General features: G+C 22.8%; 2 protein-coding genes across 2 annotated transcripts; one reads left to right on the top strand and one right to left on the bottom strand.

Moving 5' to 3' along the window:
* Positions 1-113: 113 nt before the first annotated feature.
* Bma-tax-2 (Uncharacterized protein) lies at positions 114-6,785 on the bottom strand (the record flags this gene model as incomplete). The annotated part of the gene is made up of 14 exons (XM_043079683.1): positions 114-181; positions 366-526; positions 749-895; positions 1,104-1,222; positions 1,978-2,075; positions 2,723-2,882; positions 3,209-3,333; positions 3,627-3,775; positions 3,971-4,035; positions 4,619-4,756; positions 5,203-5,411; positions 5,775-5,862; positions 6,072-6,185; positions 6,510-6,785. 14 exons carry the CDS (start codon positions 6,783-6,785, stop codon positions 114-116), a joined length of 1,917 nt encoding a protein of 638 aa, XP_042935617.1.
* Positions 6,786-10,536: 3,751 nt separating this feature from the next.
* On the top strand, positions 10,537-13,539 carry Bm6960 (Positive cofactor 2 glutamine/Q-rich-associated protein, putative; the record flags this gene model as incomplete). The annotated part of the gene is made up of 6 exons (XM_043079682.1): positions 10,537-10,714; positions 10,948-11,062; positions 11,490-11,664; positions 11,924-12,173; positions 12,376-12,999; positions 13,322-13,539. 6 exons carry the CDS (start codon positions 10,537-10,539, stop codon positions 13,537-13,539), a joined length of 1,560 nt encoding a protein of 519 aa, XP_042935616.1.

Below are 13,539 nucleotides of genomic sequence, written 5' to 3'. Positions count from 1 at the left end.
TAAAATGTATTAATTAAATAGTTTATATTATTAAAATTAATAAAAATTAATTGCAGTACATTTTAACAATTCAAAATCGAAATTTTACTCATTTGAAATCATTTATTATTCCATTACATATTATCAAATTCATCAATTTCTACTGCATTATTCTGTCGTATTTTCGATGTTTTATCATCTTCTGCAATATAAACTGGTAAAATAAACATATATGTTTGATTTAATTATTAGCAAATAAACAAAATTTTGAGAAGGAAAATAATTTAAATGTATTTTAATAAAATTTTTTTTTTTTTTTGTTTGTTTTTTTCTTTAAAAAAAAATATATTTCAATTTTTTTTTTAAAATACATTTCAAATGTTTACCAGGTAACATCGATTGTTTGACATTTGGTGAATTTAATGAAATTACTTCCATTACTGTATTTACAAATTTTGTTGTATTAATATTCGTTGATATGTTCTTATAATTATTTTGCATTGAAAATTTCTCTTTCTTCACTTTTTCATCTTTTTTCAACATTTCTCTGCAAAAAAAAAAAAAAAAAATAATAAAATAAAATAAAATTTATTAATGAATAAAAATTATTTGATAATAAAATTAACAATTTTTTTTTTTTGTTAAATGAAATATATCAAATATAAATCATAAATTGAAATATTTCAAACAAAAGAGGGAAAGAGAAAGGGAGAGGGAGAGGGAGAGGGGAGAGAGAGAGAGAGAGGGAAAGAAAGAGAAGATTGATTACCTAGCTTTTTTTCTTAACAATTGTTGCGCATCCGGATAATCTTTGATAACATCATTTAAATCTTCTTTTGAGAGAACAAATAATGTTGAATAACCTTTTGAACGAATATTTGCTGTTCGACGATTATTACCACCGATTGCTAATAAACTAAAGAATTAAGTATGAAAAAATTTTACATTTTTTTTTTTTTTTTAAATTTCACATAAGAATTAAAAAAAGAAAGTAAAAATTAAAATAAATTTAAAAAAAAAAAAAACAAAAATTTATAATTTGACAAAAGAATTGTGCTAAATAACAATAAATTTATATTATTTTAAAAGAGTTAAAAAAAAAATTTGATATTAATTTGAATAACCTAATTTCACCAAAAACTGATCCTTCAGTAAGTTCAGCAAAAACTTTGTTATTTTCTTCATCATCAACAACCTGAAGGATTCCATCATTGACAATATACATTTCTTTCCCAACATCACCCTTAAAATTTAATAAAATAATTTATTTAGTTATTATATTAAAAAAAAAAGAGTTATTAAATATATATTATAAAAAATGAATTAATTTTTTTAAAAAAAGAAAAAGATATAGTAGGAAAGAAATGAAATTATAGCAAAAAAAAAAAAAAAAAAAATGAATTAATAATTTATTTTAAAATTTTATCACTAGATTAATCATTAATATTTCATTGCTAATAAATAAAATAAAATAAATTTAAAGAAATTTTTATGATAATAAATAAAATAAAAAATTAGTCAATTGTTTAATTTATATTTTCATGTAACTTTAAATAACAGTTATCTGTTATTAAATAAATTTTTATTAATTTTTTGTTGAATTTTCGTTTTATATTATCATATTAAAATGATATCAACGAAAAAAAAAAAAAAAAAAAAAAAAAACAAAAAGTTGAAATTACTTTTTTACAAATCATATCACCAGGAAGAAAAATTACTGGTCGAAGTTTAAGCACTAATTCTCGAAGTAATGCTCGATCACAATCCTTTCAAAATGTTCAAAATTTTATTTAAAAAAAAAAAATTATCATAACTGTTTAAAAAAATGATAAAAATATGTGGATGTAAAAAAAAATACAATAATAATACTTAAAAATAGTTTTTTTTTTTTTTTGAAAATCAATTTTTTATTTGTTTTATAAAATTATAATTTGATTGTTGTATGACAAAATTTTACAAATTCAAAAAAAAATTCAACAAAAAAAAAAAAATAAAAACCTGAAAAAGTTGAACTTTACTGAGAGTATTATAATGAACTGAAAGTGCTAAATCTGTTTGTAATTTCAATGGTAGCTTTTCAATCAATATTTTTTCGTCTGAAAATTACTTATATAGCAGTAATAATAGAGCATTGAAATTTTCATGTAAATATTTTTATGAGAATAAATTTAGATTTATTTAATCGAATTAATATTAATTTCAATTGTTATAAAAAAATGATGCAAAGATTAGATAATTTAAAAAAAAAAAAAAAAAAAAAATTCTAACTTTATTTATAATTTTGAATAAATTTTACTTTGGAACAAACTAAAACAAATCTAATTCTATTTATAATTTTGAATAATAAATTTAATTTTATTTATAATTTTGAATAAATTTTACTTTGGAACAAACTAAAACAAATCTAATTCTATTTATAATTTTGAATAATAAATTTAATTTTATTTATAATTTTGAATAAATTTTACTTTGGAACAAACTAAAACAAATCTAATTCTATTTATAATCTTGAATAAATTTAAGTAAACAACCTAAAATGAGTCTAAATTTATTTATAATTTTGAATAAATTTAAGTAAATAAACCAAAACGAATTTAATTTCATTTATAATTTTGAATAAATTTAAGTAAACAAACTAAAACAAATCTAATTCTGTTTATAATTTTGAATAAATTTAAGTAAACAAACTAAAACGAATTTAACTTTAATTATAATTTTAAATAAATTTAACTTTATAACAAACCTAAAGTTTTTTGCTTTTGCCAAGTATAAACAAACCAATCTCGAACACGATCGATTGTATCCTTGGATAGACCAAGTCGTTTACATTCGCTTAATACTTGATCTACAGTTTTACGATATTGTTCACGATTACGATTTGCATTTGAAACAATATCTCGAATCTAAAGAATTAATTCAACTTCAAATATATTTTCCATACTACAAATTTTATTGTGAAATTTAAAAGTTGAATAATAAATTTAAATAAAAATTTGCTTCAACTAATAAAATATTTCGATCAATCTATTATTAGCTAGTAAAATAAATTTGAATACTGCCTAATTAACAAAAAAATGCTGGAATGATTTTATTGTTTGATGCAAATAATATTTGAATAATAAATTCTTTCAAAATTATTAAAATTAAAAAAAAAAAAAAATTTATAAATTTTTAAAATTAAATGTATAAATTAAATGCAACTTATTTGTCCAAGTAATAAAGCAAAAACAAAAACACCCATCATCCAGGAGAATGTCATATAAATATATTCAACAACATTTGTTGGTGCCGGATTATTACCGGTTGATGTTGCTACGGCTGTTGTAAAATAAAAACATCGAATATAAGCATTTCCTGAAATAAATATTTATATTATTATTATAAAATTATTATTAACCTGTAATTATCAAAAAATTAATAATTTAATTATAATCTTTGAATTAATTTATCTTTTATGTGTTTGTTTACCTATAATTATCAAGAAAACAATAATTTAATTATAATCTTTAAATTAATTTTATCTTTTATATGTTTAAATTTTATTATAATTAATTTGCATTATTTAAAAAACTTTTTAAATAATAAAATATTATTATTAACATATTTTATTAGTATTCTACCTTATTTTACTTTAATATTTTACTTACCTTGATTATTATAAACCCATTTATTGAGGTACCATTTATTATTCATTCTATAAGCAATTTGCCCAAAAGCTTGCCAAGCACTCAACACATAATACACACAACTATTACAATGAATTAAATAAATCATATATGCAAGTGTTTTTGTTATTCTGCAAACTAATTAAAAATAAACTCTGATATTCCCAAAAAAATTCCCAAAAAAAAAAAAAAACAGAAAATTTTACATAATTTTAATAATTTGTATGTTTAATTCACATTGAATATTTATAATTTAAAATAATATTTTGGATTTTAACATAATGCAATAAATTAAATTATTTTAAAATTGAATCAAACTTTAATACCTAATTATGTATGGATTTGAAACTGAATTATCCAACAAACTGAATAATTGCCAAAATGATGGAAGCTAAAATTAAAAAAATATCACAACAAAAACGAAAAAAAAAAAACAATATAATCTAATAAATGAAATATTTATTTGTTTACTAAGTGATAATAAACAATCATTTAAAAAATTTTTTAATCTTATTTATTTACTTACTAAAATGATAATAAACAATCATTTAAAAAATTTTTTACTCTTATTTACTTAATAAGTGATAATAAACAATCATTTAAAAAATTTTTTACTCTTATTTACTTACTTAATAAGTGATAATAAACAATCATTTAAAAAATTTTTTAATCTTATTTATTTACTTACTAAAATGATAATAAACAATCATTTAAAAAATTTTTTATTTATTAATTACTAATGATAATAAACAATCATTTAAAAAATTTTTTACTCTTATTTACTTACTTAATAAGTGATAATAAACAATCATTTAAAAAATTTTTTAATCTTATTTATTTACTTACTAAAATGATAATAAACAATCATTTAAAAAATTTTTTAATCTTATTTATTTACTTACTAAAATGATAATAAACAATCATTTAAAAAATTTTTTAATTTTAAAAATTTTGAAATTATATTAAAATTTTACCTTAAACATACGTATAGCACGCCATGCAGCAATTGGTCCAGTCCAAATATACATAATATCAAGTGGTGTTAATGAAAGTAAGTCAAATTTGAAATCATTACTGTGCACATAATGTTTTATTGTTTCTTTTATATCTTTCTGAGTAAGAAAATTTTTCAAATAAATTCATTAATTGAAATAAATACAAAAATTAATTTATAAATAACTTAGTATAAAAAATATGACAAATAAATAAAGTTATAAAAAAATAAAAGCTGAAGTTATGTACCATAGAATAATATGTTAAACAAAAAAAGAAAAAAAAAAAAAACAAATATTTTATGGTATAAGTAAATAAAATTTTAGACTAAATAAATTTAAATTTTGTAAATACAAAAATTTTAATTTACATATTTGTATATTTTATTTTATAAAATATTTATATGGATATATTTTATTTATATTAATTAAATAAATGTAATCAAAAATAGTAAATATGAGTTATACATCAATATTTACCTCTCTCTCTCTCTCTCTCTCACTCTCTTTGATGCATATTTTAAATTTAAATTTATTGTTCAATATTTATAAAATTTATTACTTACAACCGGAAGTCCACCACTCATAAAACGAAGCCTTGGCTTAATGAATAGCATATCAATTAAATATATGCTATCAGCAATGTAATCAGTGATAAGCCAATAAATTAAATTTGATTTTGTTTGATATGGATAAGAACTTCGTAATGGAATACCGAAGGCATTGTAGAGAAATGCTGTCACCACTATTGTCAACCAAATTAAATATTCTCGATCTGAAAATTATAAAGTGAATAAAAGTTTGAAAATAGGTTATGATATGGAGAAGCTTTAAAAAGTAAACAAAATTTGTCAAATTTGATAATTTAAATTCAAAAAATTTGACAATTTAAATTACAAATAATTAGCATGTACGTATATAATTATAATTTCATTTATTAGTTCTAATTAGTATAATTTTAGAATTAATCATTTATATGAAAAAAAGTAGCTAAAGATGAAAGAATTATTGTAAAAATTTTTTAAATTTTACGCATTTTTTTTTTCTGTTCAATTCACAACAAAGCAATGATTGAATTTCTTGAAATAATGAAAGCAAATAATTAAATTTGTTTATTATTAATAAATAATAAACAAACGAAATGGATTGATGGATGATAGAAAGATTCGTCGTAAATAACTTTTGGATTTATTTGTACATTTATCACTTGCAGGTGATATTCCTCGCTAAAAAAAAAAAAAAAAAAAAATTTTTTTTTTTAAATTTTAAAAATTTAAAAAATGAAAATATTTATATTTTCATTTTTATTTTTTAAACAGTCATTCATTTATATTTGTAAACAATGAAGAAAATTAGTTGTTTTTTTCTTTTCTTTTTTTTTTTTTTTAGCTAAAATAATTAATTAGGTTTAAAATTAATTATTTTAAGTACTAACTTGAAGTCCAACCAGTGACATTAAACTTGGACGATGTTCTTTTCTAGTTGCAATTTCAATATTTTCTGAGCATTTCTCGTCATCATCCGATTCTTGCATTATTTCATCAATCATCTATTCATTTAAATATAATTTATTTACAGTTTAAAATAAAAAATCAAACACTAATTTAATACTTATTATGATAATTGATAATTTTAACATCAATCAATATTGGTACTTTGTATTTGTCAATTTCAAAAATTAGTTTTTTTTTTTTTTTGATGAAAAATTTAATTACAGAAATAAATTACTGATAAAAATTTGGAATTTAATTTTTTGATTTGAATAAATGCTCATGATCATATCAAAAGTTAATTACATTGATCACAAAAATTAGCTTAATTTATCAGGAAAAAAAAAATAAGAGATTTTTAAATGATAATTTAGTTCTATTACCTGTGAAGTACGACATCGTATATTACCAGTTAATGTATGAAGTTTTTCTTTCATATTATCTGATAATTTTAATTGTTCATCATCATCTTCACTGATATCTTTTACAGTTAATTCATTCATTTGCATATCACTTTGATAAAATTTTTGATTGCCCATTTCATCTTTAGTTTTTTCAATTTTTTCCACTACACTTTCTTCAGTTATCACTGATAATTTGTCAATCAAATTGGACGTATCTTTTTTATTTATTATCAAATTATCATTCTCTTCCATCATTCTTCACACCTGATAACAAAAATTATCATATAACGCTTCATGTTAAAAAAAAAAAAAATTTTTTTTCACTTCAATTATTAATTGAACTTTCTAAAAATTATTAATAATCTAAAATTCATAAAAATTTAAGACAAAAAAAAAAAAAAAAAAAAAGAGAAGAAAAGATATTTGTTGGAAATTAAGAAGATGTCAACTTATTTAATCATTAATTATGAATTAAGATAAGTTAAATAAATTAAAACATTAATTGATGCAATTTACATAATATTTTGTTTTTTTCTTTTTTTATAACTTTAAAAGTAATTTACTTTTTTTTTTTTTATCTTTAAAAGTAAAAAATTTGAAATTGTTGCAAAGTAAACTAATTGGGAAAAAAAAAAACAAAGTTTATCAATTAAAAAATTTGACTAAATTCTAATAAACGGATGATTTTAGGCAAAAGTTTAGATAGTTTATGATTAATACAATTGCAAATTTTTTAATTATAAAATTTAATTTTTAACTTTGCTCTGAAATCAAATATGTATTAGCAAGCTATAACTTGAAAGATTTTCAAAGAAAAATTAATTTAAACATTGGTCAGCTTAATGAATTGTTAAAATAAACTAACATCAAATATAAACGATAAGTAAGAGTTAATAATTATTTGAGTTATTTTATTTTGTATATAATTATCATACAATTCAATCCATTAATTCAACTAAGTAGAAAAAAAAAAAAAAACATCAATAAATAAAGGAAGTAGAAAACTAAATTACTAAGTAAAATAGAAAACTAAATCATTAAATTATATATTTAAAAAAAAAAAAAAACGAAACTAAATTATATACTAAATTAAACTAAATTATTTTTAACAAACAATTCAAATATGACTTAAAGAATTAAATTAAAAATTCTTTTCAAATCATTTTGAAATCATTTACTTCACTAGCAAAATTACGAAAATAAATGAATGAAACATAAATAATTATTAATAAAAACAATCATACTTTAATTTCAACATTTATTAATTTGATAAAATTATAAAATGAGAATTAATTTTTGTAAAGATTTAAAAATTTTCTAAAAATATGAAAATTTTAAATTTTAAAAGAAAGAAAAAAAGGAATGAATGATAGATTGATTATTTATTCAAAAAAATAAAACATTTAATGATGAAAATTTTGAAAAAAAGAAAAATGAAATAATGATTTGCACATTATGCTATATACACTTTAACTTAACATTTTATATTAATTGGTTGCCATGGCTTTCACATTTATTTCTAATTATTATCATTCTCTAATTAACATCATTTTAATCTTTTATCCTTTTTTAATCTTTTCTCATTCCTTTTTATTTTTTTTTTAATATAAAATTTATCGAAATTTTGCTACAAATAATAAATAAAATATTTGAAAGAAATGAAAAATTATTATTTGTAAAAGAGATTTGAATTTGGAATTAATATCAAATCTAAATTGTTAATTTATTAGTTAAATTTTAAATTTAACCAATAATATTAAGTGTGAATATATTTTAAAGAGTACAAAGTATTTTAAATGTTTTTTTTGAAAAAAAAATTTTCAACAAATATTCAATAAGTGTACTAATTTTTTTTTTTGTAATATAAATTGGCTACGTTGATATGTTTTTTTTTATTTTTAAATTCTTAAATTAAATAGGAAGTAAAAATTGGAAATCAATAAGATTATATGTCATCATATGTCATTTATTCGAAATATTGATAATATGAGATAAATTATTTAAAAGTTATTTGCAAGATGAGAAAAATTATTGATTTATTTAATTGCTATGAAATTGTTTACTTTCAAGACAGTAATTCTATGAGAATTTGATATTTACTTAAAATTACTTTTTAACGATTACTCTTCTTTCTTCTATAAGAAAATCGCAATTTATTTAAATTAATATTAATAAATTTAATATTAACTGTATTAAATTATTTTTCATATACAATTAAAACTTTATTTGTATAATTATAACAAAAATAATTTCATCTTTATAAATTACAAATTTACATTTCTCATAGAGTTACTATCTTGGATGTAAACAATTTCATCGATTAAATTGGATTTTTTCTTCCTCAAAAAATGTACAATCTAAATTTGAATTAATAACATTTTCCTTTTAACCATTAAACTTTCAAATATTATTCGATTTTTTAATATGGTTAAAAATTAAAATTTTGAAATAAAAAATAAGAAATAAAAAAAAAAAAAAAAAACTTATACTTTGTGCAATTTAAAATATTAATCTGAAATTAGTTTAAAATTAACATTTAGAATTAAATGATATATTAGTATGTTATTTCTCCTCAATGTTAATGATATAAGATAAATTAATTAAAATTTATGATAAGATAAAACAAACTTTGCATTAATTGTTCGAATGAAAAATTAATAGTGTTTGAATTATATAAAAAATTAAAGAGAATGTTTATCCGTTTGTTAATTAATATCTGTTAAAATGATAATTAATTATGTTTAGTTGATAGTTTTAATTTCTCAACTATTTAAATTATTATAGAATCAAAATCAGCATCACAAGATTTCTTCCACCTTTTTTTTTTTTTTTACCTAGTAAGTTTTTTTTTTTTTTAAATATATTTTTAGTTAAAAGTTAGTTAAACAAGATTTAGCTCAAGAAGCCAAGTAGCTTAAAACTGAAATAATATCTTAAATCTGATTCAAAAAATTCATTCAAGTTGACGATAATTTAAATATTACTAATTAAAAACAAAAAAAAAAGTCAATTAATTATAAAATAGAAATGGTGGTGTAAAAATTTGGTGAATTTAACAAAATGATTTTTTTTTTTTTATAAAAAAGCTGCTTTTTGCTGTGTATGATCAAAAGTCTATATTATTTTTTTTTTTTTTTTTTGATATTTTAAAGAATTAATATAAGACAAAATTTTGATTATATTAAATTTACTATATGATCTAAAATGTAGTTTCAAAAATATTTTAGTCTTACTAAATATTTCAATGAGAGATTATCATTTTCATAGCGTAGACTGTTTGTGATGGACTAATTTATTGGACAGTTGACGTGGAAGTGAAAGGGCGAGACTGTCGCTGTATGGTTTAATGAGTCAGTCGAGAGTTTTAGTTAAATATAATTTAGGTCAAAGGTCAATCGGTATTCTATATACTTTTTTCTTTTTTTTATTTTTGTAAATAAATAAAAATAAAATCAATTTGTCATTTTTATGGTCAGTTGTGTGGTTTTTTTTTTATTTTTTTTTTTACGCAGTGTTTCATGTTATCTTATTGATTGCTGTAATTATCTTATTTTCTTTTTTTTTTTTTTTTTTTTTCAGGGAAAAGTATTATTATAGTTGTTATTATTTTCTTAGTAATACCTTGAGTCCGTTTTCTTTTTTAACTCTTTTATAGGTTGCTCGATGTGTTTGCTGATTAACTGCTTTTTTTCTCAAAGACATTCTGTTGCTTTTTTTTTTTTTTTTTTCTAATTATTTACTATTTAATTTATGATCTCCACATCACCATAAACTCTTCAATGATGGATGAAGAGATTCGTTTTTACTTTTTAATGATCAATTTGCGTGAAAATTATTCAAAGTATAAGCTCCATTCAAAATAAAAGAATTGGGTTTATTCCCCGTACCGCCATTCTTCTATCTCCTATACGATAAAGTAAAAATTCTCTCATCATGTTTTTGTGTTACCGTTGCATCAGATAGGACTTTTGGAATTTGTAAAACTCAAGCAGTATATTTGCAGAAAATGGTATCAAATGGTAAAGTAGTTACAACGACATTGAAAGCACGATACGGGAGCGACGTGCGTAAAATGACTATCCATCATAGTGATGACATGTCTTACAACGATCTTGTTTTAATGATGCAACGAATATTCAAGCTTCAAAGTTCAACTAACATATCGTTGAAATATAAGGATGAAGGTTGAATAAATTTTGACATAAATATTTTGAAATTATACGAGTGCTTGCAGCAGTTTACGAAAATGATCGAAGCTTTCTTCACAATCATTTTTTAAGCTGCAGGACTTTAGCTGTTCAAGCTTAAATTTGTCTGCTAACTTTTAAATAACTGAGTTAATGTTTGAGCTACATTGGAGAATTTAATCGTAGTATTTCGCATCGATTGTTTATCTTGATTTACACTGATATTACAGATGGTGATTATATAACTTTGGCAGATGATACCGATTTGTTACTAGCACTTCAAACGGAAACGAAACTTTCGATAATCGTTTTAAGTGATGAAACTGATTCTACTCAAATAATGAAGTAAGTAGCTGTCTTAAAACACAGCATAAGACTTATTTGAATAATTAATCAAGTTTTTTAAGAATTTATTTTTATAAGTAGCATGAATAGTATGTTACTTATAAAAATAGATAAATTATAGGATAAAAGTATCAAATAAGCTGGGAAAGGGAGAGAAGGAGGAAGTGTGATGTTTGTACTTAAAAATTAGTTCAGGGAAAGCAGTCGTTTGTCACTTAGTTTTTTTTTTTTTTTTTTTTTTTCAGAAAAAGCTCTCTCAATTGGTTATAAAAGATGGGTCAGAAATGGGACATATTTGAATGCTAGGATACGGGTTTATTTATTAGATAATTGTCTGTCAAACATATTTTCATCGGATTAGAAGGATTAGTAATTCTTTAGTTATGAGAATTGGAAGAAAAGGCGATATTAATTTGCTTAATTTTAGATTAGAGGATGAATTAGAAATGGTACGTGATACAGCTGTTTCCGTTCTGGAAACATTGAAGGCAATTAAGATTACCAAAATGAATAAGTGTGAAGTTATCAGAGAATGCACCACTGATAGTTTGATGAAAAATAGCGAATCGGTTGCAACAATACAGCCATCTGTCCATGAACAGGTAGTTTTGCTGCTTTTATTGCAGTTACTAAAGTCTGATTTTCCATATGTGGTGTTGGTTATTCTGAAATTTGACACATTAAACTTTTAATGGAACTTAACCACAACAACGTTGTTTTTTTGTTTATTTCCTATATTGAAACTACACAATGTTTAAAGTTCTAACAGGTCCTTAAAATTATTTTTTGACATCGTTTTACTGCTTTAGAAATCTTGAAGTTGTTTCTATTGTTCGGCAAAATTTTCTGGATAAATTCCAGGTAAATAATTTAACATCTACTTATGGTGCACCTCTTTCGGCTAAAATTGATTCACCAAGCAAAGATGCTGTTCATAAAAAGCTGATGGATGGTATATCATTGCCGCCAACTATCCCAGATATTCAAAATTCACAGTCAGTCGGACACTCAACATCATCAAGAGAAGGTTCACATAGTGAACCAAATACTGAAATTGATATATCATCGAGTACCCATCTCATAACTTCGTCATTTCCTCCTGCACAACATGGTAATTTCGTTTTCCTTTTTTCTTTGTTTTTAAATTAGTTGGAATTACCATAATTTCTGTAAAGCTTTTAGCAGATTCTATTACTTTTAAAATGCGAAGAGATGTTCGGATTATATTATATTTTTATGCTTATAGGAAAAAATATAAACTTTTGCAATATGGAGACTGATACGTTAGTAAACCAAGTAAATTGTTTTTTCAGAAACGGTTGATCGTATTCCTCCTGTTTCGGCTCCGAATTCGTTACCTCAAGCCGTTTCATCTCATTTGGCGCCATCAGCACCAGCAGGTCTATTGCAAACTGGAGTACCGCCGTTGCCAATTCAAACACAGCAACCGATGATGAATGCTTTCGGTCAGCAACAACCAAATGCGCCAGTTTCTGCTCCACAGTCGGAATATCGCTTTGGTATGCCAACTTTAGGCCAGCACATGCCATCATATGGTGTCTCAGTTTCGCAACCGCAACAGCAACAGCAACAGCAGCAGCAGCAACAACAACAACAACAATATCATCAGCAACAACCGTTTGGCAATATGACAAGCATTGCTAATGCATTACCGCACCCACCTCAACAGGTACCGTCACAGGTACCATCGATACCACTACAGGTATCGTCAGCGCATATGCCTGGTACACTGCCACCACCAACATCGTCGATGCCAGGTTCTGGCTTACCACCGACTTCCGGATTCGATGCGCCACCAACTTCTTTCGGTACGCAGATGACCAGTGCTGTGATGCAGTCGCAAACTCCGCCTCAGATGCCTTATTCAGCAAACCCAGCAACTCTTCAGAATTTCAGTCCAGCAGTAGCAAAACCAGGTTTACAATCGAGTATTTTTATTGTTTGCATACTTCTAGTAGTGGAATCTAATTCCTTTTTAGAATTCCTTTGCAGAAAATAGTGCCGGATTGTGGAAAGCAAGTAATGCTGAGATGTAACAGAATAAATGCTCGTGTGGAGTAATTTTAAGCTAAAACAATTCGTGAGAGATAATACCAAATCTGAAGTTAATAATAAAATCATAATATGAGATCTTAGCATCAGGTCCCATTAGGTCTGGGGGTATGTCTTCTTTTTTTGTTCGCTTTTACTTGATTAATTCAGCAGTCATTGTTCTCCAGTTAACATTTTACTTTTCAGGTATGCCACCTCAATCGATAGCTCCTCCACCATCGTCAATCGCACCTCTTGGTAGTTTTGAGCGTAATTCACCAGCTGCAGCCAGTGTACATCCTGTCACTGGTCTACCACCAACGATGCCATTTGGTGCGGCCACTCCAGGTGCTCCAAATCCATTTGCACGTGGTACACAGCCTTTGCATCATATGCGCTTTCCGTTGCAGCCATCCGGATACTAA

The sequence above is a fragment of the Brugia malayi genome (assembly GCF_000002995.4).
Source record: "Brugia malayi strain FR3 genome assembly, contig: Bm_v4_Chr3_scaffold_001, whole genome shotgun sequence".
In the NCBI taxonomy this organism is placed as follows: domain Eukaryota; kingdom Metazoa; phylum Nematoda; class Chromadorea; order Rhabditida; family Onchocercidae; genus Brugia; species Brugia malayi.
The sequence above is the reverse complement of the archived record's forward strand: the minus strand, read 5'-3'. Positions and strand labels throughout refer to the sequence as shown.